We start from the raw sequence: 18,857 nt of genomic DNA, 5'->3' as shown, positions 1-18,857 counted from the left end.
TCATCAAAATAAAATTTTCCATCACACAAAAAGACCTTTGTTTCTGTTTCTTCTCTCTGAGGAAAGGTCACAGGCCTGGGCTTGGAATTAGTAGCATTATTGCCTGGGATCAAAATTCCACATGAACCTTTAGAGCTCAATTGAGAAGTTGAAATTGTCATGTAGTTAATACCGAAACTGACGGAGCTCTTAAGTGATATGGAGAGAGGATCCTCATAGTACCTGGCTACTTTTAATGCTTGTTCTGGTGAAACAGGCTCCAATAATCTGATCATTCCTTTAATCTCACCCGGCAGGCCACCAAATAAATTTTTCTGAGAAGTGTCACTGGTTAAACTTGGAATCTTTTTTGGTAATCGATGCTTACACTTCGCAAATTCATCGAGATGATGCTCTATTGAACTTTCTTGTCATATTTTTATAAACCTATTAAAGATTAATTCTCTTTCGAACTCTCTACAATTTGGCCAAGAAAGCATCAGAGAATTGCTCCCAGGTAAACCTCTCTTTGCGCACCATAACGACTTACACCATTCCACATGAGAATTGCTGCAATGACAGCCTTCTCATTATTCTTGTTATTTTGGACCTTACATATTCAAAAGTACTCATCACTATCCTTAACCATTCCACACAATCCTCACTCTCTTTGAGAACATGAAAATTCAGTTTTAAGTGCTTCAAATTGCGATTGTCACTACTAAATCTTACTTTACCTATTCCATCATTCAAAATCACCTCCTTATGCTTAACCTTTGCCTTATGTCTGCGGCATAAATAAGATCTCAAGACATTCCTTTCTCTGGAGTACCCTACATATAAAACTCCTTATAATCACCATCTCCTGATGCTTCATTCTCTTTAGGTACAAACCCTATTCATTCCACTCACTGACATCTCAATTTTTATCTTGCATTCTACTAACCTTCATATCAATTCCAACCATGTGACTGTAGATCTTGTTGTATCAACCATAAAGTTCAATGACGATGTTTCCGGAGATCTAAATTGCCGTGATAGTTCATTTTCTCACTATTTACTCCAAGGTATAACAGTCATAAATATCATAATGCTACCCAGGGGCGTAGCCAGAAAATTCATAAACTGAGGTCAAAATATTATACTCCCTCCGTCCCGCCAGATTGTTTACGAACACTTATTGCATGCATTTTGAGCCTCTTGTAAAGCACAACGTATTTTTATTTTTTTTTCTTTTTTTGAATAACCTGATGGGACAAAGGGAATAACACATAAGCGACAGTAACCAACAAGAGTAAATGAGTAAAGTAACGGAGGTGGAGGCTTGGAGCGACTGTGAGTATAAAATAGAAAGAGAGAGTTATATTTTAATAAAATGGGTTAGTGACTTAGTGCTTTAGAGGGGACTAGGGTGAATATTATAAAGTGTTAGGTGAAAGGTAAAGGCTAAGATTTGCAACTGGGTTTTATTACTTTGCTGCTTTTTTTTGTTCCCAGTGAGAACCGGGGTCAAACCAACTTTTAATATGGGTTCAAAATTTATTATAATAATAATTATATATATAAAATTAAAAATTTTATGGGTTCAAGTGACCCCTCAAGGGGTGGCTGTAGCTACGCCCCTGATGCTACCAACTCAGAGTTCTAATTACACTAAGTCTTCAACAATTTACCAATCAATTCAGACTTCACAACAGATTCAACAGAAGAACAAACAACCAACAATTCAACTTGATACAACACATAAACAGATCAGCTCAAATAAACGGAGTTCTATAATACTGAAGACTATGTAAAACAACCATCAATCTAAAATATTTTCTAAGTTTTCTCAGTTATAACCGGAACAAACAAATGAGTGCAAACTAGAAAATTTCAACTAATAACAGATCTAACTAATTGGACTGCAAACTTTGTAAATATGTGAATAAGTACTATTCCAACTAGCAAGTAGTAATGCATAATAAGTGCTGTTCCTGATGTAAGATACCCTATATCAATTATCTTAATAAGGTCTGAGATTTGAAAATTATCATCAAACAGGGTAGTAGACAGAGCAATTATGCTCGTTTGACAATTAAAACCAAGAACTGAGTTCTCAAATCTCATCAATAGTACCATTGTGAAACTTCCTATGTTCTTGAATAGAGAAAATCACCACACTACATTTTGACTACTAGAGCAAGGCTTTGTAAAGATACAGCAATATATTAACCTGACTTCAAGTCCTGATAGCTTTGTAAAGATACAACAATATATTAACCTGACTTCAACTCCTGATAGCTAAAGTAATACTTAAATACCACTTAATGGTATTTAGGGTTTAATTATTTCAAGGAAGAAAACTTTACCTACAATTTCTACACCTATCAACAGATCTGTTTTACTAGCAAAAGCAATATACAAGAAGAGGTGTACAAAGCTGTTGGTCTAGGAATTCCCAAGATATAAGTATCAAACTAGTCATCACAGAAAAAGTTTCGAAATATTGAGAAATTTGTGTAAAAGCAAAACTTCAAACGATCGAAGATGAAGGTAATAGAAAGTTCAGATACAGAAGTTCACAAAAGAATACTCACTATTCCTGCAATCTTTTTTATCATCGCAGCTGGATTTGAGCTTAAACCTTTAGCCAATGTCACAATTAATTGCTTTAGCATAGAAAGCTTCTTATCTTTCTCTGAATCTACAAGAATAATATCAGCTCTTAAGCCGTCCAGCTCTAAAGCAGAGAGCTCATCTAAAGTAGGAACATAATCAAAACGATCTTTGAGCTTCTTCTCCTGTACAAAATAATATGTCATTAATTGAGATTCAAGTATGCAGCACACTAATCACTAAACAACTCAAGATACATATGCAAATAGGGTTTTCTTTCTTCTTTAGGGCAATTCTGTCTTCATGGATTCCATTCTATGCGTGAGTTTTTGCTTTTTGCTTTTGAAGTATGCTTTGTTTTGAAAATTGAAACTTACATAAAATCACTGCTTTGGCGCGTTGCACAAAATGGTCCTACAAAAAACGTTAGCTGTCTGACAAAATCCTTCATACAAAGACTAACAAGTATTTCTGCAATTACATTGGTTTATTATGAGAGGAGTTTACGGATGCAATGAAAGGCTTGGAACTTACCATCATAAGAATAAGAAACAGGTGAATTGGACAAATATGTGTTACAATAAAGACGTAGCTATGCATTAGGTATATCAAGTAAAAGGAAACAGATTGTCTGCAACTCATAATGAAGTAGATTAAAATTTAAGACCAGGAAGTGAAATTTCATGCACGCGATCATTCATCCGCTTTCAAATAATCAAAAATCAGATTACTAAAGCCAGACGCAACCTAAATCTACAATTGTTCAACCTAAGTCTGCATGTGTGCTTTTACCAGGCATAGTAAAATCCAATAGTTATTTTGCAGCTTGTAATCCACAACACCATTTCTCAACATCATATCATCAACCATTTTTTAAATTATATCAGACGCCTGGGTTTAATAAAATATGAAACGTTGGGCAGTGATTCCCTAATGTTCCTGTTAGGATAATAGCAGCCGGGACTATATCAAAGCAACAATGCACAACTAATTTACCTAGAAATCCGCAATCCCAATTTGAAAAATTCATGAAGTTCTAGAATCTATATAATTGATATGCAGATTATAACACAGATGCAACCAGAAAACACCACAATAGCAACAGTATGCAGCCACCACATTATTGATTTCCTCTACATATGAACAACTGACAGAGACCATCAAGATTAGCCTCAAAAGTCAAAATCAATTGTTTCCAACTTCCAATAACATACTTGGGGTCAAAAGTCCAAATCAATTGGTTCCAGTAACAAAATTTGGATCACATACTCACATGTACTGATCAAATTTTATAATTAATATTTAATATATAAATAATAAGCAATATTGTGTCGGTTCTTACATGAATGACAGAGTAAAAACCATCTGGAATAGGTTCTGAAAGCATTCCAGTACTCCAGAGGATCTGTGACGCTGTCTGAGATGTATAATCATCATATGCATTGTTACTCATGAATTCTTTGCCACTTAATGTTTCTTCTTTAGAATGCAAGGAAGCTGAGCCAAATTTTTCGATGAAGTCTGTAGGCCAGCCATTAGTATTAGAAGCCCTTTGCTCCGAGGGCCCAGCTTCATCTCTTATGTCTTTCATTTGCATGTACTGTTTAATGCAAGCATTTTCTCCCCCTCATTTGTAACATATGTAACCTATTTCCATTCCAAAAATTGATCTATAATAGCTTATCAAGTGGCAATACTCCTTATATCCTCCTTCAGCGCTGGAGGCATGTGATCTGAAAAATGAATAAAGATTAAATGTTAAAATCATATTTTCAAATTTTCCATTGGCCTCTATGCACAATAGAGTATAAGTAGTAATAAATAAAAAGTGATCAAGCTAAAAAAACCAGTACTGACAAAATTTTATAAGACAGATTTAGTTGAACTTAGTTTTGATGGAAAATGCAAACAAATATGTTCCCCTTGCTGCAACAAATAAAGTGCTGAAGCTAGTATTCTTATAATATGAAGCAAAAAAAAGACTAAAGAGTCCGGGCTCAGCATGTACTGTAATACTAATATAAAGCAAGATGAGCAAGTTGACATATCAGTGGCAGAGCCAGATATCTCTCCACATCCACATTACAGATGTGTCTTACAAATTACTGAACCCTACTGCATTTCATCATATATTACTTAACCTTGTAAAATAAATATACGTTGTCAACGGAAAATAACAAAATTTGTCCCCTTTAACAACTCTCTTCTTAACCGTGGCATACATCCATTAGTAGCACTAGCCAAAATTCAATATCTGAGTGTGCAGTAAATATCATCCTGGCCTGTCTAGAAGAGTACTCAAGGTTCTTATTTTAATATGATGGATTACTTCAAGATATTAAAGGCAACCTTGCTTAATTTTATTGACATAGTTTCTACCTCTCTTACCTGGACTCTCCATTTTTGTTCTTGTACCATGTCCACCAGACATGACATGGGTGTCGGTATGGGATCTAAGTCGGATACTTGTTTTTAAAACCGCACACTTCACCTTGTAGCATCCCAGTTCAAAATGAAAATTAAGGTCATGTTACAACTTGTTTAAAAGAGCATGGTCCACAAATGACTTGTTTCAACATTATTCTATCGGTTTTTAAGTTATGATTTTACATACTTAATCAAGTGTATGTGATTTGTGTGGCAGAAACTAAATTTCTGAGCATATAATAAATTAGTCTATATAAAATTAACTTGTGTTAAGCTTACATACTGAGTCCCCACACCTGTCTAAATTTAAATCCATATCCAAGAATTCTAATTCCCTTAAAGCTAATAATCCGACTCGTGGAGCCGCGCCCTTTTCGGACACCCATACCCAGGTCCGCGTAACATAGGTTCTACTATCAGGCAGGCACTTATAAATCTGAATAACTAAAGTAGGTGAGCAATTGTACGATGAGAAACAAATTCAAGATGCCTCACGCGAACTTATTTGGTGCTTCATGCATCAAGTTGATAAAAAACCATATTCCTTTGGACCCTTGTACTCTTGAGGAATTGACCACAATATTACAAGCGAGAGCGGTGCTGAAGATGATTTGACTTTGCAAATCAATGTTGTAGAGTTTGTTTCTCCTATAACGAATGTTCATTTTTTTTTCTGTACTTGGTTGACGAGGCACAAGTTGATGATGCAGAGATCATAGAAGTCCCATTGAAGATGTCAATGGACTTCCCTAATAATCCATATTAAATTTGTTATTCCAGAATGTTTCAACAAAGGTCAAATTTAATATTTGCTCACTATATTGCTCGACTCGGATACGAGTGTCGTGCACAACACATATTTGAAAGTTGGACAAGACATTTCAGAAAAAATGAGATACACAGAAACTGCAAAGAATTTAGACACAGTTACCAGGACAAAACATAACTTAAACATCATCAATTATGTTTATGTTAATATTAAATCAAATATTCTTTTTATATAACAGTGCCACTTTTTTTATAATATATATTATAATAGAAATAAATATTCATAATATTGTCATTCATAATTGAAAATTTAATTATATATATTACTTTCAAAATTTTATATAAATATAATATATATAACATCTAACACGCATTTGGTTGTACTTCAGAAATGAGTTTGTTAATTATATTTCAAAGCATGTGACTATGTGAGGTATCTTAACACTGGGCCATCATAAGAATATTCAGTGAACTAAAACATACACATAATTTAATCATTTACATCAATTTATTTAACAAAAATAAGATGCATCTTTTTCTTGAAGTTTGTCCTTCAACTTACTCCCCTAGTCCAGTCACCCCCTAAATTCTCCCCTTAATATCTACTTCATTCATATATCCGGTGACCTACAATTTTTTCCTCATTTTATCTTCCTATCTTTAATTTATCGCCATGACACCAATGAAGGATCTCATTTTAACCCAACAGAGTATAAATGTCGATCCACATGCAGTTTTCCTCCAACCTACAATGTGTAAATAATGCCTATGAAGGATCCAGATTCAAGCCAACGAATGGGTACTATCATGGCTCATATCATGTGACTATCAAAATTAGTTTCCTTTCATATAAAATATTTACTCATTTTCTAAGTTTGCGATATCTATATAAACAATTGTAATCTTGACAACATAACGTAATTGAATTATAAGATCTGTTAAAAAATTGACAAATTTAGGATCAAAGACAAGTTTTATCCCTTTTTCATTTTTTCCAACCATCTTCTTGAACATGAACAACATCCACCAGCTATACAACATCCACGGGTGTACAACATCTGCTGATATTATGATTCATACACTTAAATCTACTCAACTTTCCAACCAGTTTTCTCGCATCACTCATTCTTCAAGGATTTAAAACAGTCTACAATCAACCAAATCAAACAAGACTTCTGCAACATAAATCATCGTTATCTAGTCTCAAACATATCCTCTAAACTCATACTCCCTCTAGTCCATTATATAAGTCGTCTGCACTTTTTACACGTATCTTTATTCTTTAGGAGGTTTGACCACATATCTAAAATTAGGATTTTAAAATTTTCTTTTTCTGAATAAGAATTTTGATGTTATATTTTTATTAAGAAAAAGAAAATTTTTTAAAACTACCAATTTTAGATATGTGGTCAAACCTTCTAAAGATACGTGTAAAAAGTCAAACAACTTCTATATGACCATAGGGAGTAGTACTTAAGGCTCGCCTTTTATCATCTTTATAGACAACAATTCTAAATATTATTAAGTGTGAGACCATTTTTTAAAATGATACGGACATGCAAGTTGACGTGGTAGAGTTCGCTGTTCCCGTATTAATTTTCTCTCTCCCAGCAACACGTTGCAAGGTAAGTTGAACATATAGAGATCATACAACTGGAAGGAAATGATTCAAAACTCTCTCCTCCAAAGATGTCAAAAGGGCTTTTGTTATAGTCCACACTGAATTTGTTATTTTAGTGAGGTCAAAAGAACCAAAGGAAATTACCAAATTAATCTACACATGATAACTGAAGATTATATAATTTTGAAATTTATTAATTTTCTTTGCTTCTTATGATTTCTGATTCTAATCAATTTATGTATATACTATCAGATTCCACTAAGGCCGTGTAATCATACATGTCTTTTCAACAGCGATTATCATTCACCTAAAAAATTTTGGTAGTTTTTTTAGAGGATGATACGCGGTAACAAGTAACAAATTAATTGTTAGATTTATACCTTCTATATAATTTAGTGTATAGTTAGTTAAAGATATGTATTACATAAAAGGCATATTCTAAAATGTAATAGGTGTCCCGTGTCTATTAAAAATGAAGATAACTATAAGAATTGAATTACGTTTACCTAGGATTTTACTTAATCTACAAGTTCACATTATACAAGTTCATATCGTCCATCACTTTGAATATCAAGAACTCGTCAATCTGACAATTTCTGTACAGGAAATCTCTTCAGAGTAAGGTCTTATCCCCAATTCTAACCCTCTGCTTAAGCTTGTCCTACGTCAGCGTCAATATCTGCTTAATTTAATTCTTACTACCAAATGTTGTAAATTTTAACAAAAATAAAGTACTTTGTTTTACTTGATTTGCGATGAGAACTAAATTCTGTATATTCTTAGAAATTTTAGGAGCTTATAGCTAGTTGACATATAGGAGACTTTATTTTAAATTAGACTACAGAATAACAAGCCCTCCTCATTTTTTTTATTGCTTCCTCATTCCCATATAGTCATTATTCTCCACTAAATTAAAATTCAGGGGTTTAACAATGTTCCTGGCAAAGGAAAAAAATGCCCCCGCTCATTGATTGCTGGTTCCAACTGCTGACCGGAGTCTCTTAAATCAAATTTGTTTGCAGGCAAGTGTGTATAAATTTTTTCATTACAAGAATTAAACTGATCTACAGCAATAAATGTGAAGTACCAGAAACATTAGCAATTCTCAATGTGTAAAATTACATCAATGTGTCAATACTGGCATCCAATTAAATGTATACTTATATCTATCATCATTCAGGATCAAACTGCATTAAAGCACTAAGTATTCTAAAATACAAACGAATCAACCTCCGCAACATACATCCAACTCAAAACAAAACCTAGATCCCGTCTATAATGAAATTCACTAAAAGCAGCTTACTACGACACACGACCAAGAGTCTATTACAACTAAAACAAAAGCAAACTCAATACAATCGTACCGCAACACTGAATGACTAAATTCACATCCTCAACATACAAATTCATCGCAATCTCAAGCATTTAATCGAATTCTTACCGAATTAAAAGACAACAGAAACATCACAGTCTCAGAAGAAACTGATCAAAACATATAAAGAATCATAGAGAGCGAGAGAGAGGAGCTTACCACCAGGAGATCCAAAGCAATTCTTGAACTATGAGAGTGAGAAATAATATATAAGTGATAGGATTGAGAGAGAGACGCGGTTGGATTCGATTATTCGATATCTGTGGGTTTATGTTTGTGTGTGTAGCCTGTAGATGAATGTATGTATTGAAATTGATGAGGTGTGTGTTTTGTGAAGGTGAAGTTGTGAGTCACGTGGTTGGGGAGGGGAAGGTTTGGCACTAGGCTCCGACAGCCAGCTGGGTTTTCCAACCACCTCTTTTTCCGCTACTTTTTTTCATCTGCCTAATTAAGGGTTTAAAAATAATTCGTACTAGTGTCCCCAATATTTTTGTAATATATAAATTTATCTAATAATTCATATGATATACCAGTAATTATAAAAAAAATATGTTTATTAATATATATATCGGGAGAGAAAAGTTATATAAATACATTCCCAGAATCCTTATTCTTCAAAATTACATAAATTATAATTAAATGATTCCATTTTTAATTTGTTTTTGATTTATGATATTTCTAACGATTATGTTTTACAACGTAATCGTTAGGCTGATCAATTAATAATGTAATAGATCTATCAACGGATATGTAGTTAGGATGTCAAATTATAAATATTTTAAATCATGTCCAGAAAGCATGAATTTTCACTGGCTCATTCCCTCTCCCGGCACCACTAAGGTGAATATTCATGGAGCTACCCTCCTTGTACCGGCTGCTAACGATAACACGACGGGTCTGGGGGCATTTCTCAGAGTTCAAATGGATCAATGTCCAGTTGCATTAGCGGAACCTTGCTCCAAGTTCCCCTGCTGGTGAATCAACTCGCTGCTATCTATATTGGGATGAGACGTGCATGCGAGGAATCCGCTAAGAAGGTGATTGTTGAGACTGATAACCTGGAAGCCCTCGGAGTTCTAAAATTCTAGCATAACGGGGTTCCCCTCAGGAAACTTGGAGCATTATCCAGCAAATTTTGATCTTGGAGAAAGACCATGCATGGAAGTTTGTTATCAAGTATGTATATCCTCGGAGGAACAAGGCAGCCACCTATCTGGCTCTTCTGGGTGCAGACCTATTTTCCCACCTGTTTCTCTTTTCTAAGCCCATTGGTAGGGCTGCTGAGTTGATGGACTTGGACATCGGTTTGGGTCTCATGACCCTCGTTTTGTGGAGGTCCCGATTGGTGAACTTGAGATGGAGTTGCTTGACCACGCTTTGGATGAAGGTTGGGGCGCGGCCAATGGCCCCGGCTATGCTGCTCAGTTCACTGGAAATGCAGGGTTTCAGTTTGAAATCAACGGCCAGATGTAGGAGGAGTTAGAAATCCATGACTTTATCTTGGAAGAAGAAATCGAATAAGTGGAAAAGGATGATGTTGTGGATCTCTTGGGATGATGGTTTTGGTGCTTGATGGCTTGCTTTCTGATCGTATCTATGGCTTAGTAGTTATAATAGGTAACTATGGTCTTTAGTTCTCCCAGATATTAGGAAGGTGCAGTTACAAGCTGTGGGTCTTGGTCCTTTTTTGTCCCAGGCTCGTTTGGTTTCGTAGTTATTATATGTAGTCGTCTAGGTCTATTTCGCTTCTGTTTGCTGTATCTATCTCCCCCTACTATAAATATGGTGCTTTTGTCCAGCCTATTAGGTAATATAAGTTGCGTTTCAAAAAAAAAAAATTAAATCATGTAAACTGCACAAGTGAAGTGAAGATCAACGGCTAATCAAAGTATCAGGAGATAAAAAATAATTTTTTATCAGCTGCTGTTCAATCCATGAGAATTGACTATCAACTGACCTTTTCAAAAAAACTCATCAGCGGCTATTGGATCAGCACATCAAGTGCTAATCAAGTGCTTATCAACTGATAGCAACAAGTCAAAAATACAAGACCTTAATCATATGGCTTGAATAGAGAAAAGGTATAACTATTTTGGAAGTTAAGATATTAAAGGGTTAATCATATCTTGAAAAACCTAAAACCCACTATTTCGAGTAAAACAACAAAGAAATATACAAACATGATTTTTGTCATAGAGGAGTAGAGGACAAGTATTTTCCTAAAATGTGAAGGTAAGAGAATGGTGTATGAGGGGACTCCCTCCGTCCCACCAGATTCTTTACGCTACTTTTTGGCACGCATTTTGAGACTCATATAAAGTATAGTTCCATAATGTGTTTTTTTCAAAAAAAATTTTAAAAAAAATATGACGTTTAAACTTTTATTCAAAAGAAAAATAAACTAAAAAAATGTTATTGAACTATACTTTATAAGAATCTCAAAATGCGTGCAAACAGTGAACGTAAACATCGTGGTGGGACGGAGGGAGTAGTTATTATGGACTGTAGACCAGAGTATATAATTGCTAGTTTATGAAATATAAATTCAAGAACTGTATTTGTATCTATCTATTATAGTAGAAACAAAAGTGCAACCTGGAACTCCTAGCAAGAAAATTTGTAAAGGTTAGCACTTCATCTTTATAAGCAGCCAAATAATTTTACTTGGAGAGGTCATTCGATATAAAAAAAATCTCATGCGAAAAATAAAAAAATCCAACCTGAAATTTTAAAAACCGCTAGTCTTCTTAATTTCTATTTATGCAAATGATTGTTCTTGTTTTTTCAATATAATTTATGTTCAAAAAATTGAAATTTTTCAAAATTCGAAAGGTATAATTACAACAATATTTATTCATTATTTTAATTTTTAAAAAAATTGTATTATAAAAGTAATTATAATTTTTTAATTTCTCCCTTAAATAATTCATATTAGTTTAAGAACGATGATTATACGATATTTTTGAGATTTTAAGTAGATTTTTCTAGAAAAATATTTGAATTGAGAAAATTTATTTGATTGTTGTAAAAATGGATCAAAAATTTATGCATGTTAATAATTTTAAATATATGAAAATAAAATGTGGTCTGTACACCATATACAATAGTACTAAATATCGATAAATTTTGCGAATTTTCTTGTAAAATATCAAATATCATAAAAGGATGGAAAAATTATATACAACTCATTGAAAAATTCTCTATCACATAATTTGGATTTTTTTTGAGATTTAATCAGAATATAATAGTATTAAAATTAATTAAAAAAAATCTAGTAAACTATGGTGGGGCCAAAAGTGCTAGGTATGCAAAATGTGAGCTGCTTCGGTTGAGACCAGACAGGTTGACCCGGCCCAGATTGGCGTTAGGCCCGATAAGGCGATAACAATTAATTTCATTGCCAAGTCCAGCTTCGTCACAATATCTAGGGTTTATGCAAGCGCAGGGTTGGAAAACCCCCCCAAGACTGAAATAGTTTGTGCATTGGGAGTTGAAATCGAGATGGGTAGAGCTAAGAAAGGCCCCAAGTTTGCTGTGGTGAAGAAGATGATCACTTCTAAAGCTATTAAAACGTAAGTCTGCTTGGTTTTTGGTTTGTTTGTTTTTGCATTCTAAGGAATATGAAATCTAGACAGGAATATTTTGGATTGCTTGTGCTTCCACTTATATATTTTCCACCATTCATCTTTGTGCTTTATTTGCTTGCTTGCTGAATGACAAACTAAAACGTATTTTATGTTATGATTATCAATTTAAAAGTAGACATGTCAACTTACCCCTCTCTTTACGTATAAAAACTTAAAAAATTAAGTAGTTGTTTAACTAAATTTCAGTTTTTAGGATTTATAAAATACATGACTAGCGGGATGGTTTATGACAATATCTACATTGTCCAATTCTTATTGAGTCTCAATGTTGGATTAATAAATTGTGCAAAGGAACAAAGATTGAAGACAGCAGAAATAAGATGTTATGAAGGATTTGTGAGCGCGTTATACATAGTTTTTTGGTTTTTATTTCTGAGAGGGAGAGGGAGATTTGTAATTGAATACTGTTCTTGTTAATTCTGTAACTCCTGAGAATGCTTTGAATTTTCTTGCAGATATATTTTTCTATACATATATTATTTATTTTTGATTGCAAATTTGAGTTAAATTGCAGGAAGCTAGTTCGGAATGGAGAGAATTTTAAATAGCAGAAAATTATAGACCCTTTGTATTTTTTTTTGCACTTTATAAACTGAGAGACATGAGTAGAACTTTGTTATTGCTCCTCATTTGAACTTTCATTTTCCTTTACTACCTTCAGGTATAAAGAAAATGTCTTGAATCCTAACAAAAAGGATTTACAAAGTGAAAAGCTTCCAAGAAATGTGTATGTTCCCTACTTTATTTGTGACTTTAAGTACATTGGAGGTGGTTTTTTGTCACTATAAGTTGAGCTTCTGAAATTCTGTTTGATGCAGACCAAGTACTTCATCTGCACTTTTCTTCAAGTACAATACTGCATTGGGGCCGCCCTACCGGGTGTTGGTTGATACCAATTTCATTAACTTCTCAATCCAGAACAAAGTAAGTGCCAAGTTCTTCATATGATAGTCCGGGAAAAGTGGTATTTATTAGATTTTTAGAAGCATATTTATATGTTCCAGCAACATGTGCACGAACCTTTGTATATTTTTTGTATTTCTTAGCATATATACATCTTGAACTGATTTTTAAAAAAGATATAGGAACTTCCAGCCATGTATTTGAAGTTAAATAAATGTAATTCTCTGTAATGTTTTTCACCTTGATGATATTGTTGTTCCCAAGAAATATCAAGTTATTTGTGCAAGTGGGCCCGTGCCGAGATGCCGACATAGTTGGGACTTGGGAACATACAATTAAAATTTTACATTTTTTTGAAGCCCAATTGGATCGTACATAGTGAACTCTTACTTAGTTTTGACATGAAGTGTATTTTGCTATTATAGAAAATAAGAAATTATGGTGATGACTGATGAAATAACCTAAAAAACCAATTCTTATTACAGAGGCTGTCCCTTTATACTGGTAGCTGCTATCTTTGTCTTTCATGAACTTCCCTAGCTGCTTGTATTGGACAACCAGTCCTCGAATATCTAGATGCGCGTTGCTGCATTAATTTAAAATTCGAACCTCCAAGAAACTATACAGGTCTTATACATCATGACAATGATCTTTACTTTTATGATATAATTAGCAGATTGTAGTGCTTTTAGGTGAATTTTTGGTCTGCAAATTTTAGTTTCCAGTTCCTGAATTTATGATGGTATTTTCCTGATTTTTACTTACAATTTAATTAACTTTACCTTGGTGTAGTTGGACTTGGAGAAAGGGATGATGGACTGTTTATATGCGAAATGTAAGTTTCGATATCTTCTTCATAGATATTTGTTAGTTACCGAATTCTTTTGTCATTTTGCGCTCATTCAATGTCTTCTAACTGTTTATAGCTAGTTTATATATTAATTTTAAAAAAATTAACTTACCATCAAGCTCTTAAAAACATGAATTTGTCAACCTTGACATTGACACTGTACATGGTCCTCACACAAGTAAGCGATGCATTACATACTTTGTAATAATAGATAAAAAGGATTTCCAAACATAAACTAGAGTACCTTACGCTCTTTCCTCCCGTATGATGTAGTTGAACATACCTATCTGCAACCTCATTGTTCTGTATATATATATAAGCTAAGAAGATGGATAGCATTCCTGTATGTTACCGATTTAAACTTTAAGCTAAAAGAATTTGGTCTGTTTGGGTAATGCACTGCCGTACAAAATTGTAAGTGACAAGTAGCCATGATGTAATTAATTTTATTACTCCATATTCTGCATAAACACACACATATATGAACCTAAAGTATATTATGCCGATGCCCTCGATAATATATAAAAAATTTACTTTTAGTTATAGTTAAATGAAATAAGATTTATGTAATTTTTAGAGATGCTTTAAGTCATGTTGCTAATTTTGTTTGAATTACCTAAGGCCCTTCTAGTTGTCCCTTGACTTATTGCATGCATATTAAGTTGTTTAAAAATGGCACTTTCATTATTTGTTTTTGCTAAATAAAAATTTGTTACTTTTATATTCAAAAAAGAAGAAGATTGTAATAATAAGTTTTAGAAGTATCATTTTTATGAACCTTAATGGGGACGAGGGGAGTATTGAGTAATCAGATCTCTAAGCTTGTATATGCAGGTACACCATGTATTACTGATTGTGTGATGGCAGAACTTGAAAAGCTAGGACAGAAATATCGAGTTGCTTTAAGGTAGTATATAATGCTCTCTGTGGTCTTGATGAAGAACTTCAAACTTCCAATTATTTCACCTTGTATTTCTTTACTTGTGTTTGTTTTTGTTTGTAAGAATAAAATAATGGAGCATGTATACACGTATATATAAACCTGTCAATCGTGTCGTTTCGTGTCGTTTTGTGTCGTGTGCTTTCGTGTTTCGTGTACTTGAAGGTGAAACCCAGATCAAACCCGTTTAGGATTTGTGTACCTAATCTCAAACCCATATCCGTTTCGAAACTTGTCGTGTACTTTTCGTGTACAATTAATATAAATATAATATTAAAATTTAATTAAATAATATTATATAAATACATTTTTTATGTTTTATTTTATGAAATATAAATTAAATCTTTATATTTGCATACAATTGTGTACAGATTTGTACATGTATGTATATAATATATATGTAAATATATAGTTATTACATGAAAATATAGTTATTTATTTAAAAATGTATTTATATTGTGTACTTTTGTGTATATAAAATGAAAACCCATATCCGATACTAAATTCATCGTGTACTTTCATTTTTGTGTATTTTCGTTTTCGTGTATTAAAAACCCAAACCCAAAATTTTCAATATATACGGTATGTATGTAGTGATTTGGTTATATTTTGTGCTTTAAATGGTAGAACCTATGCAAATATGGCGAGGAATAATAGAAGCACACTAAATATGGCCAAGAAATCTATAGCAGTGTGCAGACACAGATTTTTACTTTATTTACCCAAGATTATTATGTCTATCATTTTATTAGCAGTGTGTACCTGTGTGTTGAACTGATAAGAAGTGTCTTCACATCAGCATTAACACAAGACAGTTTTTTTTTTCTTTGAGCCTTTCTATTAAGGGTATCCAGTATCCTGTGAAATTGAACAGCATATTTCCTTAGAATATTGTTTGAGTCCTGGAAGTCAGTGGTCTCATCTCCTCACTGACAATTTTAATCATCAACCAGAATTGCAAAAGATCCTCGATTTGAAAGACTGCCTTGCACTCACAAAGGAACTTATGCTGATGACTGTCTTGTGGAGAGGGTTACTCAGGTATTGATATACAACAATTTACTTACGTCATTTCCTTTTCATCAAGCCTATATTAGGTCTATTTTGGCTTTCAAATATTGCTAGATGTACTTGTCCAGTATACAACTATGTCTATGGTTCTATCGATGATTTGTGGCTCAAATTGTGAATCCAGCTGTTAATCACAGATGTGCAGTTCGTAGTGCTTGTTACTTCTTGTCCAAGACTCCTAGTTGCGTGTTCCCTTGCTTTGTTTGGTTGGAAGGAGATGAACAAGGTAGAAATGAAATGTGAGCAAGTAAACATTAGACGGCTGTCAATAGCCAAGAATGAAAGAGTGTAAATTATCCAACACAAAGGTTGTGAAAAAAATAAACCTGGAAGGTGAATGGAGGAGCATTCATTCTCGTATTGAGGGGTTGAGGGATTTGAGATGTACTTTAATTTGGTAGAATGGATGGAGGAAAGAAATAAAATTTTATAAATACTAATGTTTTTAAAGTCACTAGACTCCTGAGGGAAGTTGGGGTGTTAGATTTAATCGGTGAATCGGGGATTAATCGGAAATACTTAATTTTAAATATCATAACTAGACATAATCCAATGGTTATGTCTGGTTTTCACAACTGATACAATCTCTTCCACATAATTAAAAAAATGAACAAAAATTATGTATATTTCTTTAATAGGAGATTGAGTTCGTAAAAGTGATATATACCGGTAGTTTTTGTTTGATACCCTCAGTTAACCAGAGCATCATAGTTTAACAATTGTCTTGTATGTTACACATTATCCCATTCCATTGTCAATTTCATCTGATGTATATATTTGTAAACAGCATAAGTGCTATATGGTAGCAACATGTGATCGAGATTTGAAGAGAAGAATCCGCAAGGTACACAGAAGAATCGTGATTAGCTTTGAGAAATATATGACACTAGAATGTTTTTTTTATTAGCAAACTGTTATGTAAGTGTAATGTGGTTAAAACTGATTTTTATGAATCAGATACCTGGTGTGCCAATTATGTACATTACCAAACACAAGTATTCCATTGAACGTTTGCCTGAAGCAACAATGGGTGGAGGTAGGCTTGATATCCCAAGTTGTCGCTATAATATAAAATATTACAGTCTTTTTATTTGTCTAATTTATGTTTGTATCTTGGTGCAGCTCCAAGATTTTAGAAATGAAAACAAGTATCATTCAGCAGAGAGAGAATTGTTGCAATCAAGCTGGTATCAAGTTCTGACGAGATTTCATGTTCTAGGAGATGTACTCTGTGTAGAGACCAATGTAGCGAATTCTAGTGATATCACATGTGCTGCTGCCCTTTTTGCCTGTAAACCTTAACATATTAGTTTCTTGAATTACATTAATAATATGTCGTGTTTAACTTACTGGTGCCGAGTTTAAATTACTTTCTAATTTCTATGATCCTATACACGTTGGTTTGGTTTACCAAATCAACTGATTAAATAACTGTTTCATTGATACCTTGTACCACTTGGACATTTTTCTGTGTTAAAGAAGAAAAAACAAAAAGAGCATTTGAACATGTATCTAATATATCTAACAATCTTCCCATCTTATGTGTATTTGAACACATATGGACAAGTTTCTTGATGTCAAAAAACAAAAATTTAAATATGAAGTAAAAAGTTATCAGTAAATACATATGTACAATTACCCAGTTTTTATTCAGCAAGAATTTCCAAATATCCAGAAAGACTTTCTGTTAAGAAAATCAAGCAACAACTTTCTTTCAGCAGTAGCTAGAGTCCAGATCATTTGCTTCTTAATTTCCTTCATCTTATGGATTAGTATCACTTGTCCGATATATGGTAGTCCTTAGATTGTAGATTGAATTTTTGCACATATTACCTACAAGTTAAATACTTTCAACTTTCTTCACATCTTCATTGAACAAGTGCCTTTGACCCAGAAAGATTTCCAACCTTGCACTATTCTTGTCCATCTCCTTTTCTTTGTCATCATATGATACATATTTAGGAACATATGTACCATCACATTTTGTATCTAACTTCTTATTCTTGTTAGAGATTGTCTTCCTAAGAATCTCTGTCCATTTTTTTGTAACTTCATTCTTGACTTCCAACGGATAGAAAATGTGCTCCGGTTTTTTTCAAGATTTTCTAAAAATATTAATATCATTGATCTTGTGCACTCTTCTATAGTCAAAAAAGTTCCATTGTGGAAACAAGAAATTCCATTGTGGTTTACACTTCCTTTAATTAAGAAGAGATGGTTTCCTGATTCTTCCGCAACTGAGATTTTCTCTTAGTCAGAGGTCTTAACATCTTCTTGAACAGGGCCGGCTCAAGAAACTTGGGGGCCTTAGGCGAATTACAAAAATGAGGCCTAATTTAAATTTTTTTTAGATATTATATTAACAATATAAATACAAAATTTTACAATATTTAAACATTACAAATTAACATAAAATCATCCTAAACACACTACTACAAAATTTACTTGCTACAAAATAATATTTTTACATCAGGTTTCACTAGTCTTCATGCACACTACTACATATAATTATATATGTTTATTTGTCTAAATAAACATATATAATTATATTGTTTCAAAAAAAAAAAAAAACAACATATATAATTATATAAAAATCGTAGGCAAACAAAATTACATACTATGTAAATTAAAACTAAATTAGTTATATAATATTCATATATATATATATATATATAATTTTA

The 18,857-nt window shown here is 33.0% G+C and overlaps 2 protein-coding genes across 4 annotated transcripts in view; one reads left to right on the top strand and one right to left on the bottom strand.

Annotated features, from left to right (window-relative positions):
* LOC108223135 (serine/threonine-protein kinase EDR1) overlaps positions 1 to 9,121 on the bottom strand; it is a 29,814-nt gene extending 20,693 nt beyond the window's left edge. For all 3 annotated transcript variants that reach the window (XM_064092785.1, XM_064092786.1, XM_064092787.1), the window contains exons 1-3: positions 8,925 to 9,121; positions 3,920 to 4,310; positions 2,559 to 2,762 (exon numbers count right to left, since the gene is read on the bottom strand). In XM_064092785.1, the coding sequence (XP_063948855.1) occupies positions 2,559 to 2,762; positions 3,920 to 4,174 (459 nt within the window). In that variant the 5' untranslated portion in view covers positions 4,175 to 4,310; positions 8,925 to 9,121. The remainder of the gene's footprint in view (positions 1 to 2,558; positions 2,763 to 3,919; positions 4,311 to 8,924) is intronic.
* A 2,990-nt stretch (positions 9,122 to 12,111) lies between these two features.
* On the top strand, positions 12,112 to 17,525 carry LOC108220438 (uncharacterized). The gene is made up of 9 exons (XM_017394211.2): positions 12,112 to 12,337; positions 13,074 to 13,139; positions 13,231 to 13,336; positions 14,108 to 14,150; positions 15,000 to 15,072; positions 16,059 to 16,146; positions 16,964 to 17,020; positions 17,134 to 17,212; positions 17,299 to 17,525. The coding sequence occupies exons 1-9, from the start codon at positions 12,267 to 12,269 to the stop codon at positions 17,310 to 17,312; spliced, it is 597 nt and encodes a 198-aa protein (XP_017249700.1). The 5' UTR covers positions 12,112 to 12,266; the 3' UTR covers positions 17,313 to 17,525.
* Positions 17,526 to 18,857: the final 1,332 nt, after the last annotated feature.

This window comes from Daucus carota, chromosome 5 (assembly GCF_001625215.2).
Source record: "Daucus carota subsp. sativus chromosome 5, DH1 v3.0, whole genome shotgun sequence".
NCBI lineage: Eukaryota > Viridiplantae > Streptophyta > Magnoliopsida > Apiales > Apiaceae > Daucus > Daucus carota.
Note: the sequence above shows the minus strand (reverse complement) of the source record. Positions and strands in the feature narration are given on the sequence as shown.